This window comes from Danio rerio, chromosome 23 (assembly GCF_049306965.1).
Source record: "Danio rerio strain Tuebingen ecotype United States chromosome 23, GRCz12tu, whole genome shotgun sequence".
NCBI lineage: Eukaryota > Metazoa > Chordata > Actinopteri > Cypriniformes > Danionidae > Danio > Danio rerio.
Window position 1 is genome coordinate 14,480,994 of NC_133198.1, and position 17,929 is coordinate 14,498,922.

The following is a 17,929-nucleotide window of genomic DNA, read 5'->3' on the forward strand; positions in this document are numbered from 1 at the left end:
TGGTTAAAGTGCAGCGCATGCTACATATTGATGGTTTGCAGTGAGGGGTATGGAAGAGTCTGTGTGAGGTGTGTTAAGTGTTCATCAGCCTGATAGTCTGAGGGAAAAAACTTTCCTTCAGTCGGCTGGTGCGTGACCGGATGCTGCGGAACCATCTGCCTGAGGGTAGCTGAGAGAAAAGTCTATGGCTTGGGTGGCTGGAGTCGCTGATGATTCTCTTGGCCTTCCTCATGCACCGCCTAGTGTAGATGTCCTGAAGGGAGGAAAGTTCACCTCCTACTACATGTCCAGCAGTTCGCACAATCCTATGTAGGCCTTTGCGATTGCTGCAGGTGATGTTTCCATACCAGGTGGTGATACAACCAGACAGGATGCTCTCCACAGTGCAGGTGTAGAACGAGCGGAGGATGTGGGGGCTCATTCCAAACCTCCTGAGACGCCTAAGGAAAAAGAGGCATTATTGTGCCTTCCTCTGCACTGTCTGTGTGAGCAGTCCATGTTAAATCCTCAGCCATGTGGACTCCAAGAAACTTGAAAGTGCTGACACTCTCTGATTGATGGTGATGGGGTGTGTTCTTTTTTCTCTCTCCTGAAATCCACTACGAGCACCTTGGTTTTGCTGATGTTAAGTGAGAGCCTAATCACCGATAACGATGAGATGGCCTACAGAGAGGAGTGGCACACTCAACCACCAGTGTCATCAGCAATTTTAACTATGACGTTGGAGCTGTGTTTGGCTGTACAGTCATGTGTGTACAGGGAGTACAGGAGTTGGCTGAGAACACAATCCTGTGGAGCACCAGTGTTGAGGATCAGTGTGGATGAGGTAATGTTGTTTATTCTGACCACCTTGCGTCTGCTTGACAGGAAGTCCAGGATCCAGTTGCACAGAGAGCTTTTTAGACCCAGAGCCTGGAGCTTCACCGCCAGCTTGGCAGGCACTATGGTGTTGAATGCTGAGCTGTAGTCCACAAATCGCATTCTCACATATGTGTTTTTGTTTTCCCGATGAGACAGAGCAGTGTGCAAGGTTAAAGCAATTGCATCTTCGGTGGAGCGTTAATTTCTGTATGCAAATTGCAGAGGGTCAGTGTGAGCGGGCAGTACTGAGCAGATGTGCTTTTTAATCAGCTTCTCAAAGCACTTGCTGAAGATGGGTGTCAGAGCAACCGGACGGCAGTCATTCAAGCATGTGGTTTTAGCTGATTTCTGTATAGGCACAAAAGTAGCAGTCTTAAAGCATGCGGTAACCACAGACAGAGAGAGCGAGAGGTTAAAGATGTCCGTGAAAACTCCCGCTAGCTGGTGTTTGCATGCACACTCCGCTACAACTGCATACCACTCTCTTTCTTTGAGAGAATGTTTTTTATTCAGGATTGAAAAGGTGTCACCTTTCAAATCCAGTATTTTGACTGGATGATACTGTGAGTTGGTCGCTGGGAGGTGTCATCCAGAGTGTGACCGGCTTTTGCATAGTCATAGTACACCGGTTAACTATTATAATATTTAAGAGTCTTAAGTATTTTCCCATGCATAATACACTTTCCAAACCACATATAATTTACCCAAGGCATTATTTGCAATATATAGAGTCTATTACTATGTAATATTGATCTTTACTTAAGCATTAATATATAAACAATTTTTTGATAAGCTTAAGAAAAAGGCCAGAGTTTAGTGCTAACTCTGCAGCATTTGTGTACATTGGAAATTAATTTCCACAAGTTAATTTCCACAAGTTCCTGGCTTTACCACTGATCACTACACTGCTTAAAGTGCACAACTAGTTCATTTAGTTTAACTATGCAAGTTAGGGCAGTTGAACAAATCATTTGCTTACAATGGTTTGTTAGACAATCAAAAAAATATTGCTTAAGGAGCTAATAATATTAACCATGAAATGTTTTAAAAATGTATTTAAAAAATTAAAACTGCTTTTATTCTAGCCAAAATAAAACAAATAAGACTTTCTCCAGAGGAAAACTGAAAACTGAGAATGTTCAAATACTGTGAACATTTCCTTGCTCTCTTAAACATAATTTGGGAAATATTTGAAAAAGAAAAAAATCACATGAGGGGGAATAATTTTGACTTAAACTGTAACTATTGAGATACAAAGCCACTCATAGGAGTACTGGTTTCCAACATTCTTTAAAATATATTCCTTCATCCTCAGCAGACAAAAGAAAATCAAACTTATTTGGAACGAGTGAGTGATTGATAACAGAGTCTTTTTTGTAAGCTGCTCTCTTATGTCATATGCACTTTAATGCATGTATGCATCATGGATGTTATCTCATTATGTCAACTATTTGCTTATTAATTGTGAAAATGTATTAAACTTAGACAGTTGTTGTACAAAGTAGATAGTGTCAAAGCAGCTCACCATAGATGAAGACAAGAGAATAAAAAGCCATAACAATATTTCAGATAGTGGAATATTCCAGCAAAAAATCTAAATTTGAGAATTCTAGGAAATGAAAACTAGTTCAGTTCAGTTTAGTATATTTCACTGTTGAAGGACGATCAACTGAAGAGCAGCTCCACCAGTCCCAACCAAGCAAGCCAAAGGTCACAGTGGCAAGGAACTAAAACTATACCAATTGATGGAAGTGAAGAACAAACCTCAGGAGAAGCCACAGGCTCTGTCAAGGTGACCAGTTCTCCTCTGGCAAAATGAATATACATATATGAATGTATTGAATTATTGTATGAACACTTGAGTGCATGGAACTAATAAAAAAGTAAATAATTCAGCTGACTGTGTTTACTTTTTTACTCATGCAATAAGTGTAAAAATAATACTTGTGCTTGTAGTATGCATAGTTGACATATGTATATATATATTAGGGCTGCATGATTTGGGAAAAATATCACATTGCGATTGTTAAAGGGTCACGAAACACCAAAACACATTTTTAGAGCTGTTGACAGTCTTATATGTGTCCCACACTGCTAAAAACACTATTAGGACACCTATATTTCACTAAAAAGTGTAAATTGGTTGTTTTTGCATTATTTCAAGCAAATTCGTACTTCCTGTTTCATTCCTGTATTCCAGCGTGTAGACTGGGCGTCTGTGCCAGAGTGAGTCTTATTACGTCTTACAGTGTGATGCATTAATGCATGAGTAAGGCTTGGTTCAAACCAATCAGCGCGCTCTATTGTGCAACTTCATTAATATTCATTAGTGTCACCGTGTTTACGCCACAGAGACGCCACGTTGTGTTGGCAAAACAAGCGTGAAGTGTTGCTTTTATAGTTTGCTGCCGTTAAGTTTCGTTTTCATTTTCTCTCTGTGAGAGCTCATCTGGATCACGTGTGGATTAACAGTGTACGCGACGCGCGACAACAATAACTTACGTGTCTAAGGAGGAACATTGTTTACCTGAGAAATCCGGATTCGCTTGTAGTATTCTCTCCATAAAGACGCGGCTCTAGTTGCTGTCTCTACAGATTTGGTAAGTGAGCGACCAGTCCTCTTTGTTTATTCAGTTTGTTCGTATCGAATTAAGTTAACTATTGCACTGAGTGCAAACATGTTAGCACCGCATTTTGTGACCGGAATAACACACATGGCTTTCTGACGCTACCTGCCGTGTGCATCTAAGTTTACGGGAAATGCAGAATTTTTTTTCTCTCATTCGCCGTGCGGTATCAAACATTGCATGACAAATACACGCTTAGAGCAGTTCCTCGAATCAAATATCTCGTTTGTCACGAGGGGCATGAATGAATTCCCTGAATGAAAGAGCCAAACTGCAGTTAAAGTCCAACATTTAATAATTTGGCAAATAATTCGACTACAGATGTCCATGTAGGTTAAACACCATCCCTTTCTCCTGTGTGTATTTTGACTGAAACTCGGCGCGTGCCCAAATAGACACTCCCACACCCTCCCACTTTAGTTCCTCCGACACTCCCCCCTAAACAGAGCTTGACACGCCCACTTTTCTGACTTTTTCCAAAGTAGAGGTGTGAAAACACCCTGCTGAAACGAGGGGGTTTCATGGCCCTTTAAGGTCAAAATTGCAATTTACAATTGCGATACGATAAACAAGTGATATGACTCAACTTGCTTGTTATCAAGAAAAATGCACACACAGATTACTAATAATGCTGAAATGTTACGTTGTTACGTGAATGTTATGTTGTTACGTGATGTAGCAATTTACGTTTGGCAAATTTTGCACAGTACCTCTTTCTGCTCAGTGTCCGATATCCTGAAGCCAAAATATGGCCAAATAACAGAGGTAGCATTTTTTCTGGGCACAAGTTCAGTGTCGGTCTGTTCTGTATCCATTTTCTCCCGTCTCCACACTGTGCTGCAGAAAGTCACAAGACCACAAGCACGCGCGCTACACGAGACTCCTGTTTGAGCATTGCTGAAGCAGCAGTGCTGCGATTCTTTTGGCGCTGGGTCTATTTTTGCCGCGCTGCTCACGCTCAATTAAAGTGACAGTGCATTGCTCTGTGACTCTGCATTGATAGTGCATTCTGCTGTGGCGAACCCGGATTAATAAAGGGACTAAGCCGACAAGAAAATGAATAATTGAAAAAGGCCTAAAACATCCTAACAATTTAAAACCAAATGACATATCACAGGCGATTGTTTTCTGAGTGCACCAGACATGAATGACACTCAGAGCTTGAGAAGCATACAGTACTATATGATCTATATAATTTGTAAAATATAGAATTGCAGGTTAAAGAAACAGCATAGGAGGAGGTTGCCGTAAGCCTTAGTGCAGATGAAAAAGTTTTTTTTTTGTTTTTTTTAAAGGTGTATTTATATATATATATATATATATATATATATATATATATATATATATATATATATATATATATATATATAGAGAGAGAGAGAGAGAGAGAGAGAGAGAGAGAGAGAGAGAGAGAGAGAGAGAGAAAGAGAGATGTAACTAGATAGAATAGACAGAGATAGGTTGATCTCTGCAGCAGCTGAGACATAGCTGGTGTGAAAGGCAAACGCCTGCGTGCTGCTTCTGCTCTCCATACGCGCTGCTCACGCACTGCTTTCGCTTGAGGTGTGAAACAGGCGTAAGTAGGGTTGGGTATCGTTTGTTTTTTTTTCGATATTTTTTATTTGACAAAATATTTTTTTAAATCATTTTAATAGAAAAATATAATTACAGTTTAAAGTAAACATCGATTCATATTGTATTACATAAATACATTTCCTTTGATCATTTGTTGGTTAGCATGAATTTAGGATTTGCATTATGAAATTACATTAGCTTACTATTAACCTGTGGGGTTTTAGGAGCACATTTAAACATATACATCACAAAATACTTAACATTATTCGAAGTCATTTGTTTTCATGCATCACTCTGCAGTCTTCATAAACAAGATAATTAAATAACTTAAACTCAAAATAATCTTCCTTGTTCATTTATTTGACCAGGAATGCTATACTGGTGTAGGATAACACATTTCTAACATTCAAGAACATCAAGACACATTGTTGCTCCTGTAAACATTCCTTTATTCATTCATTTATAAACAAAAATTATTCTGGAGTCATAATAAGTCTTATTTCTTATTGTTTATTTCGTGAATAAAAGCCGTTTTTAATTTAAATTAAAATAAGGTCAGTATTATTAGCCTCCTTAAGAAATATTTACTGTATATTTTGATATACACAACAAATCAGTTACAAAATAATTTGACTAATTATTTTAACTTTCATAGTTAACTGATTAAGTGTAAATTACACTTTAATCTGAATAAAAGACTATAAAATACTTAAAGGGACCTTGTCTGAATACAAATGTCCTGCCAAATAACTAGTGAAATGTTCTGCACTGACTGTCAGCATGGGGAAGATAAAAATGTAGATATTAGAAATAAGTTAGTTAAACTATTATGTCTAAAAATGTGCTATAAATAAATCATGTGTTGAAGACGGAAATCAAAAATAAATTAAGGCAAAACTAAACAAGTTGAATATGATATGAGCGTGACTGAAAACTACATTTGATCAATGTGTTACATCTGTTAATTGCTACTTGCCGACTGAAAATTCACTGCATTTCTTAACGTAAAACTATTTACACTAGCTTTCTGATTAAAAATGGTCTCTGCATAGCCTAGGACTTCCTTAAAAGTGTTAAAATCGCTATTGAAAACAGAAGTCTAATATCATCAACGGTGGACATTTTGATGGTGTTTCACAACATGAACATGACTGAAGTTTAATCTTTTTATTACCTGTCTCAATTTGGGCGTCAACTTCTGACGAATGCGGGGATGCGCGCAGCACCGTCAGAGAGAGAGAGTGACACCTAAAGCACGCTCTGGGAGAGGCTCTGCCTTTGAGCCCTCAAAAGTGTCATTAAGTTGACATGTTTCCTTTTACACACAACTTTTGTAAAGACAGTTGCTGTGTAAGAATCCTTGCTTGTAAAATACGCGTTAGAATGCTTAGTTTAAGCAAATTGGATGAACGTGATCACGCGTGTTGATCTGACGAGTCGCTCTCACTCACCGAAAACCAGGCTGTATTGCACGCGTTGTGTGCGTCTGTTCCCTAGCGACAATAACAAATGCCCAATATTGCCTGTCCGTATTCCTCAAAGTTGTTTAGAATTAAATGTTTAGTGGTGCTGTGACACAACGCCTATGTGTGCCTTTTTTTTATGCACCCCTTTGATGCTTCCTCTTATGTCCTTGCCGCAGCACCGAAATTAGGCACCGGAATTCATACGCTTATTTAATACCGGTATATATATATATATATATATATATATATATATATATATATATATATATATATATGACTGTAAAAAATTGCTGTTAAAAAGTGTCAGATTCTACAGTAAAATAATGTTTTTTCAATAAAACAGTAATATTCTGTTAAAAATTCTGTGCATTACTGACTGCTTGGACTTCCATACAATTCTCATTGAGATCCAACCGAAATTTGGTGTTTTTTGTGTCACTGTAATGGAGTGAGGGGCTAGTTTAGTTGGGCTCTTCACCCTTAAACTCATTTAATTAGACCAACTACTGTAATACAGAGTTTACAAAACACTTTTATTATAGCAATAAAGTGGGAAAGTCAATAGATAAATAAATCTACTTGTCTGAAATTTGTTCTGAGAAATGTTGTGGTATAGGTCTGGATGAAGAGCCTCATGCAATAGTTTTTATGCTTACTTGAAGATATTAATTTAATTAATAAGTGGAAACAGAAAAGATACCCATGTAATTACTTTACAGTTTAGAAATAACATACAAAAACAGTTCAGTTATGACAAAGACACACTCAGACCCCATGAATCAAACCTTGTACCTCAACAATGGTAACAGTTCAAATGTTTCATGCTGCAATGCATGCTGGTTGTGGCACAGTACAAATATCCCAGCATGCTTTGCGGCATGAATAAATGTAGTATAATGGTCTTACAGTATTCTTTATTTGTGTTTTATTTGTTTATGTTTAGACTTTCAGTTGCCTTTTTGTGATTTAAACTGTTAATTTTGTTAGTTGACACCATTGTTGAGGTTCATACGCTGATTTTTGATGTCTGTTTGAGTGCAACTTGCATCATAGAGCAGTGTTTTTGTCCAAGATATTCTTAAAACCTTCCAGAAATCATTGCCACATGTAATGTGAAACAACAGATTAAATATTGAATAAGAGCAGTTATTTATATTATTTTAAATTAGAACAGATTCTGCCATTTATTAGCAACATGAACATCACCAAATCTTATTTAAGTTTTTGGTTGACTTGTCACATCAAAAGAGCTTTTTAAACAAAGTTCTTATCAATTACAGCAGCCAGAATATATTACTGATATAAATGTCAGAGCTGAGAGCCCAACTAAAGCAAACTCTGTTCTCTATGATGGTGACGTAAAATGTTAACCTTTCTCTCTAGAAGAACTTTAGTAGATGTTATACAAAAATAAACATTTCAGTAATAAGTGTAGCAGGTGATGATGTTTGTAGAGTTGTTTAATCATCCACTGATCATTTAAATGATTTATTCGTTTGTTGTACTTCAGGTTATTTCATTATAAAGCTGTGACTAAAGTTGTAGTTTTGTATGTTCTGTTCTTGTTTTTTCCCTTCGGTATTTCTTCATTTGTTCATCGCTAATCCTCAATTATCATTTCATTAATTAATTTACTTCAGTTTTAATTGAAGTGTCCACACTACTAAGTGCAAGAAACATGGGGCAAAGCTGAAGTATATGCTCTGGGGTTTAAAGGGTTAAAGGTGTGAGAGTTAAAAACACAGTGTAAAAATGTATTTTAACAGTAACATACTGTTACTTTAAACTACGGAAGTAGACTGTAAAAAAACATTAGATTGCTGGCAACCACAGCTGCCAGTAGTTTACTATTAAATAAAGGAAAAAACAGTATTTAACTGTAAAACCTGAAGCAAATTTTTTATGTGTGTCACCGTTGCGGAGGAGAGTAGAGCCAGTGTATAAGATAAAGATGAACAATAAACGGCTGATGTTATTTTGTATGTGTACATTTAAAGACAGTAGCTGTTTAGTTGCTGATGCTGTAAGAATCTCTCTGTTAATTCCAGATTTACATGTATGTGTACTGCTGTGAAATATAAGACATTTGGGTTAAATGAAACTATTCTAATTAACTAAAATAAGTTAGCATTATAAGTATGCTTCTAAGCATATATAGCACATTACTTTAAACTCATTCAGCAGTTGGCCAATTTGAGGCAGTTGCTTTCAGTGAACAAAATGAGTTCACTTGAGTATTGTGTATATCAATGTAGTCCATCTATTTTTACAGCAACATACTGTAAAATAACAGTACATTGCTGGCAACTGCAGCTGCCAGTATTTTACAGTTTTTTAACGGGACAATTTATAACAGTGTAATATATATATATATATATATATATATATATATATATATATATATATATATATATATATATATATATATATATATATACATATATATATATGTAACGAAATAAATATATACCATGTTAATAGTTCAGTATTAAATCCTGCTTTAATGGGAGTGCAGTTCCTGCTAGTTCGCCGGTGGCGCTATTGCGCACAGAGTCTGTGTATAGACTGCAGCAGAGTTAGGGAGAACTGCTGTGGGTGAGTCGGGTTTGTGTTAGCTCCACACTAAAATATAAAAATATCATTTAAATGATTGATTGGATGCAGCTTTAAAAGTCTATCACACTTTATATACATTTATTGATCGACAGAGTGGGTTTTCTTGTCATATTTGTTTGATTTTGATACTTTTAATCTCATCTTGATATTTCCCCCCCATGTGCTTATACAGCAAGTGCTAATGAAGTTATATGTGTTTTAGATGTGGATGCTAAGTTAAACCGTGTTGATCTCATTGTTACTGCTCTGTGTGCAGGTAATTTTCTATTATATTTTGTGTTAAGGTATTAAATGTGTTTATTCAGTGATATTAGTTACGCATTTTCTGTATTTTTATATTTCTGTCTTTGTTTTATATAATAATAATATAAGCTTTCAATATAGACTGCAGCAGAGTTAGGGAGAACTGCTGTGGATGTGGATGCTAAGTTAAACCGTGTTGATCTCACTGTTACTGCTCTGTGTGCAGGGCAAAATAAAATCCTCCTCATCCAAGTCCAGTGTGTGTGTATTGCTGAAGGGTGAATGAAGTGGGTTCGGGAGTGAAGTGTAAAGGTCACATTGGTGCCGTGACTCAGGACTTCAATCAAGGTGGTCGAAGATCATCCAAACATCGAACCGGTGGGCCAGTCTTCATCCTTCACTGCACAAGCCCAGCAGCTAAGCTTTTATTAGTTAATCCAGGACTTTATATCAAGGACTTTAAACAACAAACGGAAAAAAAAAAAAAGCACTGATAGATGGACTATCTGACAAGTTTACACCAAAAAGTGGTTTGGTATTATTGAAACTTTATAGCATATCAATTTTATGATTTTTTTTACTTTCTTTTTCACACTGAATGCACTAATTAATTGCTTATGGAGCACGCAAAGTTGACTAAATCCCATTATGTGGGCACTCCTGTTGGTATTGGTCGAGGAAGAGGCTTATTAGCAACACCAATTCCCTTCCCGGACATTAGCCCTAGCCCTACTATGTGTGGTGTAAGCAATAATGTTGGGTTAGAAGCGAATGTAATTCATTGTCAGGATTCTAATGTGGACCCTGTTTATGTGAATTATACTAGTTCTGACAGTGCCCAGCCAATTAACACCTCAACTCCAGTCTCTGCCAATGACATGATGAGTCAGATGGGTAACATAGTACAGCTAGTAGGTCAACAGTTAGCGGATAGCATACTTACACACTTGAATTTGCACAGTCAAACAGAAGGGGCATCAAGGCATACTCAAACTGATCATGGTAGTAAATACACACCTGAGCAAAAGTCCATGTTAAATGCATCACAGATCCAAGTAGTACGGCAAAGGGAAATTAGAGACCCTCCGATTTTCAGAGGCGACAAAACGGACACTGTTACAATCGAGGAGTGGGTGGAGCTCATGAAAAACTTTATAAGAAAGGGAGTTTTGCCTATTGATGAACAGGGGGAGGAAATTTTGATACATTTGAGGGGCAAAGCCAAAGATGTTGTTAAAGTGGGAATGCTGTCAAGCAGTTTGGATATCAAATCAAATCCTGATGCAGTTTACACTATATTACGAAAGCATTTCAGTTGCCAACAGTATTCTCCTATTCCGTTACAAGATTTCTACACTACACTCCCAGAACCTCAGGAGGATCCCTTCGATTACTGGCTGCGTTTAAACCGTGCTGCTGATATCACAGCTGAGTGTCTAAAACAACAAGGAAAGGTGCTAGACAATCAATTAATCGAAGTCACACGCATGTTTATTCGGAATTGTCCAAATTCAGAGCTTGCACTGACATTTCGCTCAAAAACCATCGACAAATGGACAGCTCACGAAGTGCATGAGATTCTGAATGAGTATCATTTGGAAAAAAAACTCAGAGCTTCTGGAAAAGCACATGGGCTTTCTCAATGTGAGAAGAAATTTTCTGTGAATGAGATGCATGTTAGTCCTAGCTCTTGCACAGTAAAAGTTGAACAGGATTCACTTCAGTCTAAACCATCTGAAAACATGGCTCTAGAAAAGGTGATTGATATGCTGGAAAGAGTACTGATGAATAATAGCAATGCACAGGCTACTAAGCAGAATTGGAAAAGAAGCAACATGCCCAGAATTCCAGGTTTGAATGATTCACCATGCCTAGTGTGCAAAAACCCCTCACATTCTGCTTTTACTCACTGTAGAGATAACAGGCTGTGCTTTCTGTGCTTCTCATCTGGCCATGCCAGAAACAAGTGTCCAAAGGAAAGGAGAAATTCTACCTCAGTTAATCAGCAGGCAAACTAAATGATCTACGTGTGAGGGAGGATCACGTAGATCTTAAGAGTGAATCTCCCATAACTGATTTTGATGATGTAATGGATTATGAGTCTTTATGCCAAATGATCAGTGAAACATCTCAACATAAAACTGTTATATTTCAGGGGGTGCAGAAAGTTCCAAGAGCTGATAGTTTGTTCCACACGTCTGTTTCAGTTGAAAAAGATCTCATCCTTAAATCTTTAATCGATAGCGGATCAATGGCGTGTACTATTAGCGAGTCCACTGAAAAAAAGCTACTGGAAAGCAACCCAACAATTACCAGTCAGTCAGCACAAGACATTGTTATAGTTGGTTGTGGTGGTCACCATATTACCCCTACCGCAGTTTATGATCTCAAAGCTACAGTGTACGGCTGCCCCATGTTAATTCCTGCTATGGTTGTGCCTGGACAAACTGAAGAGATGATTTTGGGCACAAATGTCATAAAGGAACTTCTGATGCATTTGAGAGAAACTAATGGCTACTGGAGGCTCATGTCTAAGTCAAATGACAATGAGAGTGATGAATGCTCTATGTTTCTATCTCTTCTCTCTAATACGGAAAGATGGAGAGGAGAATCCATACCAAACAAAGTTGGTACTGTAAAGTTACTCAGGAGTGTTGTTTTAGAGCCACAGACTGAACATCTGGTTTGGGGTAAGCTGCCGCAGTCTACTGTCTTGTCAGTTGGCAGCACTGTTGTTGTGGAGCCGACGATGTTCAGATCAAGACCGAGAAACATACTGGTTGGGAGGATCATAACACCACTATGGGGAGATGGTTCTATCCCCTTAAAAGTCATCAACCCCACTAATCGCAAAATTGTGTTAAAGAGAAATGCAAAAATAGCTGATGTGTCACCTTGTATTGCCGTTCAAGACTTACCACTGCCAAGACAGATTCACTCAAATTTGCAGTGTACTGAAAAACCCTTACCGGTTAGGTCAGAGGATGAGATGAAGCAGGTCTTGAGTGACTTGAATCTTGGGGATCTGGATTTGGAGTCATGTGAAGTGTCAGCTCGCTGGAAAGACAATTTGTTGAGCATTATTGAGAAGTATGAGTCTGTTTTCTCTAGAGACAAAATGGATTGTGGAGAGGCAATAGGATTTGTCCATCGAATTAACCTCACTGATGAAAAGCCTTTTCGTTTTTTATACAGGCGTGTACCACCAAGCCAGTATGCCAAACTGAGAACAGCATTAAACGAAATGGAGGAAAAAGGAATAATTCGCAAGTCGCATAGCGACTATGCGTCCCTACTCGTACTCGTTTGGAAAAAAAATGGCGATCTCAGGATCTGCACTGACTTTAGGTGGTTAAATGCGAGGACTGTTAGAGATGCCTACCCGTTACCTCATCAGTCTGATGTGTTGGCTGCTTTGGGTGGAAATTCATTCTTCTCAACAATGGATCTCACCTCGGGGTATTATAATGTTCCACTGGAAGAAGGACACAAAAAGTACACTGCTTTCTCTTCCCCATTTGGACTTCACGAGTATAATAGGCTTCCTCAGGGTCTCTCTAATAGCCCTGCCACTTTTATGAGAATGATGATGTCAGTCTTTGGAGATGAGAATTTCAGCAGTGTTCTCTGTTACCTTGATGATTTGATGGTGTTTGCCCCTTCCGAGTCTGTGGCCCTTCAACGTCTTGAAATGGTTCTCTCACGGTTGTCCCATCACAATCTGAAACTGGCTCCAAAGAAATGTTGTTTTCTGAGACGCTCTGTTAAATTCCTTGGACACATCATTAGTGAGGAAGGAATTAAGACTGACCCAGGGAAAGTCGAGGCAATAAACATGATTCAAGCTTCTGATTTAATGGAACCTGATGGAAAAACACCCTGTCAAAAAAAAATCAGATCCTTTCTCGGAATGGTGTTATATTATCAACATTTCATTGAAGGATGTTCGGCAAAAGCTAAGCCTCTATTCAAGTTGACATCAGGCACAGTCAAACAGACTCCTGTAATGAAAGGACGCAGACCAAAAAAGAAAGTTACTTACCTCAAACTTTCCCCAGCCGACTGGACAGCGGAATGTGAAGAGGCTTTACAGACTCTGAAAGTAGACTTGACAAAAAATGTAACATTGGCTCACCCAGATTTTGACCAACCTTTTATCTTGGCTGTCGATGCATCTTTTGATGGTGTTGGAGCTGTGTTGTCGCAAGTTTTGCCAGGTGAGGATATTGCCAGACCCATAGCCTTCGCTAGCCGAACTTTATCTCGCTCGCAAATGAACTATCCAGCCCACAGATTGGAGTTCTTTGCTTTAAAGTGGGCAATCACAGAGAAATTTAGCCACTGGTTGAGAGGAAGACATTTTACGGCATGGACTGACAATAATCCTCTAACATATATTTTAACTAAACCACGACTTGATGCATGTGAGCAAAGGTGGGTGGCAAAACTTGCTTCTTACAGCTTTGATCTAAAGTATGTCCCAGGAACAAAAAATGTTGTTGCGGATGCTCTGAGCCGTGAGCCATTTGTTGAGTCTTGCATAGGACACCGCCTCATTACTGAACCATACTTATCTCTCTTGAAGGATGTCAGTGGTGTTGTTGATAATTCAGTCCAAGATGCTTTCAAGTGTGTAAATAACCATCAATCAGTAAAGAAAGTTGGTGAAAATTCATGTGACTCTACCAGTGATGAATCCTTGCATTCAGGATCTTTTGGAAGTCAGGAAGTTTCTGCTGTACTAGCAGCACATTCGACTGGTGGTTTGAGTGAAGTGATGGGGGCAGTTCCTCCTCTCTTTCAACCACAACAGGATAGTCCTCCTTTGCTACACAGTACCATCATTAGTGAGCAGGGGCAGGATACCACTTTGCATCGGATTCTCTATTATATTGAGCGACGTCGAAAACCATCTAAGAAAGAACAAGCAAAGGAGACTAAAAGTGTTAGACAACTGCTAAAACATCATGACAAACTGGCTATTTGTAATGGAGTGCTTTATAAGGTGAAAAGAGATCCAAAACTGAACAAGAAATTGTACCTTGTTGTTGTACCTGCTTCATTGAAGGCTCAAGTTCTTCATGGAATCCATGATGCAGCAGGACATCAAGGGCGTAGTAGATCACTATCACTGGCAAGACAACGGTTCTTTTGGATCGGAATGAAAAAAGATATTGATGATTATGTGAAAACCTGTCATCGATGTGTAGTTGGTAAAACCTCAGAACCCAATGCTTGTGCTCCGCTGGAAAGTATCCGAACATCTGAACCCTTGGAACTAGTCTGCATTGACTTCTGGTCGGCAGAGCTCAGAGATGGGAAATGCGTGGATGTGCTAATAGTGACTGATCATTTTACAAAAATGGCTCATGCGTTCCCATGTCAGAATCAGTCGGCCAAGCAAGTTGCGAAGAGGCTCTGGAATGACTTCTTTCTGGTTTATGGATTCCCCAAAAGAATTCACTCTGACCAAGGGGCTAATTTCGAGAGTAAACTAATCAAGGAACTATTGACCATGGCAGGTGTAGACAAGTCACACACTACACCATACCACCCCATGGGTAATGGCATTGCAGAAAGGTTCAATAGAACACTTGGAAGTATGATTAGGACGTTGCCTCCTAAAACAAAGTCAAAATGGCCACAAATGCTACAGCAACTTACCTTCTGTTATAACTGCACAGAACATGAGACAACGGGTTTTGCGCCATTCTTTCTCATGTTTGGCAGAGTTCCTCGTCTCCCAATTGATGTTTTATTTCAGAATGTGCTTCTTAATGAGGATGTTGTGGATTACAAGGACTTTGTGTCCACACTGAGAAGAGACTTGCGAGAAGCAGCTCGTATAGCTCAGATGCACACTCTGAAAGAAACGGACAGACATGGCAGACTTTACAACAGGAAGGTGAAGGGTTGCCCATTAGCTGTTGGGGATAGAGTGTTGGTTGCAAACAGAGGTGAAAAAGGAAGAAGAAAAGTTGCTGACAAATGGGAGTCATCTCCATATGAAGTCATGACGGTGTATCCTAATATCAACGTTTACAGGATTCGGGAAATCAGCTCTGACAAAGTGAGGGTAGTTCATAGAAATCTGCTGTTACCTGTGAACTTTCTTCCAGTTGATGAACCCCAGGACCAGGATGAACAGGAGGATGACAGGAATGATGAAATTGTTGCCTGTGGAGAGGAATCTGATATTGATGGCAGAACGGCAAACTGGATTTTGAGTAATCCAGAGGATTTTGTTGAGGACGTTGATCAATCAATGGATGCAAACTTAACCAATGTGTCGTACTGTTCTCTAGATATGTTGGACTCTGCAAGCCTTTATGCTGGGAATTTGAATGAAAATGATGTTGAAGAGATAAGTATTGTTGAAAGGAGTGATGCAACTGTGACAGGTGATGTTGACTTACCTGAAGAAGGAGATCAAAATCTCTCTAATTTGACTGAAAGAGAGCAGTTCACAAAGGCCACTGAGGAACTTGTGGTGTGCACTCAACCTAAGTGCTTGGACTCAGCAGTAGCTCAAACCAGAGTTGGTAGAATCATTAAGCCTCCTAAAAGACTAATTTGTGAAATGAATGAACAACACATGGACAGTTCTGACTCTACTGTGAGTTCTTTTGTTTATTTAGTTAAAAGCTTTTTCACATAGATTTGATACAAATTTTTTTTTGAAAGGAACAAAGGAGAAACAAATTGAAACAGATTTATAGATCTAGCAAGGAGTTAATATATGATGAAATATTTGAGGTGTAACAGGCATCTCTTTAGTCTGCTATAAGATTGGGGTTAGGCGCCTCCCTTATCTTATTGTACTCCTCATAGGAGAATATATTGATTGACAGAATCATACTCCATATGTTTTTTTTCCCCTTCTTCCTTTATTGATTGAATACATGAAGTAGATGTCCCATGTATTGAATTTTTTTTTTAGTTTTCTTTTCTTCAATGTTAGTTTGTTTGGTTAACATACATGTCCCCATTAAGCAGGATTTAAGGGGGGTGTATGTAACGAAATAAATATATACCATGTTAATAGTTCAGTATTAAATCCTGCTTTAATGGGAGTGCAGTTCCTGCTAGTTCGCCGGTGGCGCTATTGCGCACAGAGTCTGTGTATAGACTGCAGCAGAGTTAGGGAGAACTGCTGTGGGTGAGTCGGGTTTGTGTTAGCTCCACACTAAAATATAAAAATATCATTTAAATGATTGATTGGATGCAGCTTTAAAAGTCTATCACACTTTATATACATTTATTGATCGACAGAGTGGGTTTTCTTGTCATATTTGTTTGATTTTGATACTTTTAATCTCATCTTGATATTTCCCCCCCATGTGCTTATACAGCAAGTGCTAATGAAGTTATATGTGTTTTAGATGTGGATGCTAAGTTAAACCGTGTTGATCTCACTGTTACTGCTCTGTGTGCAGGTAATTTTCTATTATATTTTGTGTTAAGGTATTAAATGTGTTTATTCAGTGATATTAGTTACGCATTTTCTGTATTTTTATATTTCTGTCTTTGTTTTATATAATAATAATATAAGCTTTCAATATAGACTGCAGCAGAGTTAGGGAGAACTGCTGTGGATGTGGATGCTAAGTTAAACCGTGTTGATCTCACTGTTACTGCTCTGTGTGCAGGGCAAAATAAAATCCTCCTCATCCAAGTCCAGTGTGTGTGTATTGCTGAAGGGTGAATGAAGTGGGTTCGGGAGTGAAGTATAAAGGTCACATATATATATATATATATATATATATATAATATATTAAAATATATATATATATATATATATATATATACTTTTTTAATTACTTGTTCTACCTGAGTTTGCATGGCACTCTATGGCACCCTCAACAATCCAAAGACACGTGGTTTAGATGAATTGGATAATAACATAGTGAGTGGGTGTGTCCCAGCACTGGGTGTTGTACAATGCTGGGTTGTGGGTGGAAGGTCATCTGTCATCTGCCTTTAAAACATGTGCCAGAGTAATTGGTGGTTCATTCCACTGTGGCGACCCATAATAAAACAGGCTAAACTATAAATAAATAACCCTAACTCAGCACTTCACTTTTTCCACATTTCTTTACGTTACAGCCTTATTCCAAAATGCATTAAATTCATTTATTGACAATGTGATTTTTTTTTTTAATTGTTAGTAAAAATAGAAAACCTGAAAAATCACATGTACATAAGTATTCACAGCTTTTGCCATGAAGCTCTAAATTGAGCTCAGGTACATTCTGTTTCCACTGATCATTCTTGAGATGTTTCAGCAGCTTAATTGGAATTCACCAGTGGTAAATACAGTTGATTGGACATGATTTGAAAAGGCATACACCTGTCTATATTCACCTTATTCTCCGCTGACGAGCGGGCGCTGCCATTTGAATCTTTTTGGCTTAAGACTTCCGGTCTCATTCACTTGCTGTCACGACTGGGTATCACAAAAACAAGGGAAAGATCCAAGTGCAGCAAAACACATTTATTGCCAAACAATAAAGATCCAAAAGAAAATGACAAAGGGACAGG

General features: G+C 38.3%; 1 protein-coding gene across 9 annotated transcripts in view; it reads left to right on the forward strand.

Annotated features, from left to right (window-relative positions):
- Positions 1–17,929, forward strand: part of si:dkey-150i13.2 — a 72,008-nt gene that overhangs the window by 31,122 nt on the left and 22,957 nt on the right. For 3 of the 9 annotated variants that reach the window (XR_012398860.1, XM_073939540.1, XM_073939535.1), the window contains exon 9: positions 9,615–9,862. The exons of 4 other annotated variants lie outside the window; for them this stretch is intronic. Coding sequence is in view for 4 of the 5 variants with exons in the window: in XM_073939540.1 (XP_073795641.1) it covers positions 9,615–9,674 (60 nt within the window). In the remaining variant the exon portion in view is untranslated. Of the gene's footprint in view, positions 1–2,521; positions 2,755–9,347; positions 9,403–9,614; positions 9,863–17,929 lie in introns of those variants that run through there. 2 more of the 9 variants (XM_068216874.2, XM_073939532.1) reach the window with 2 other exon arrangements.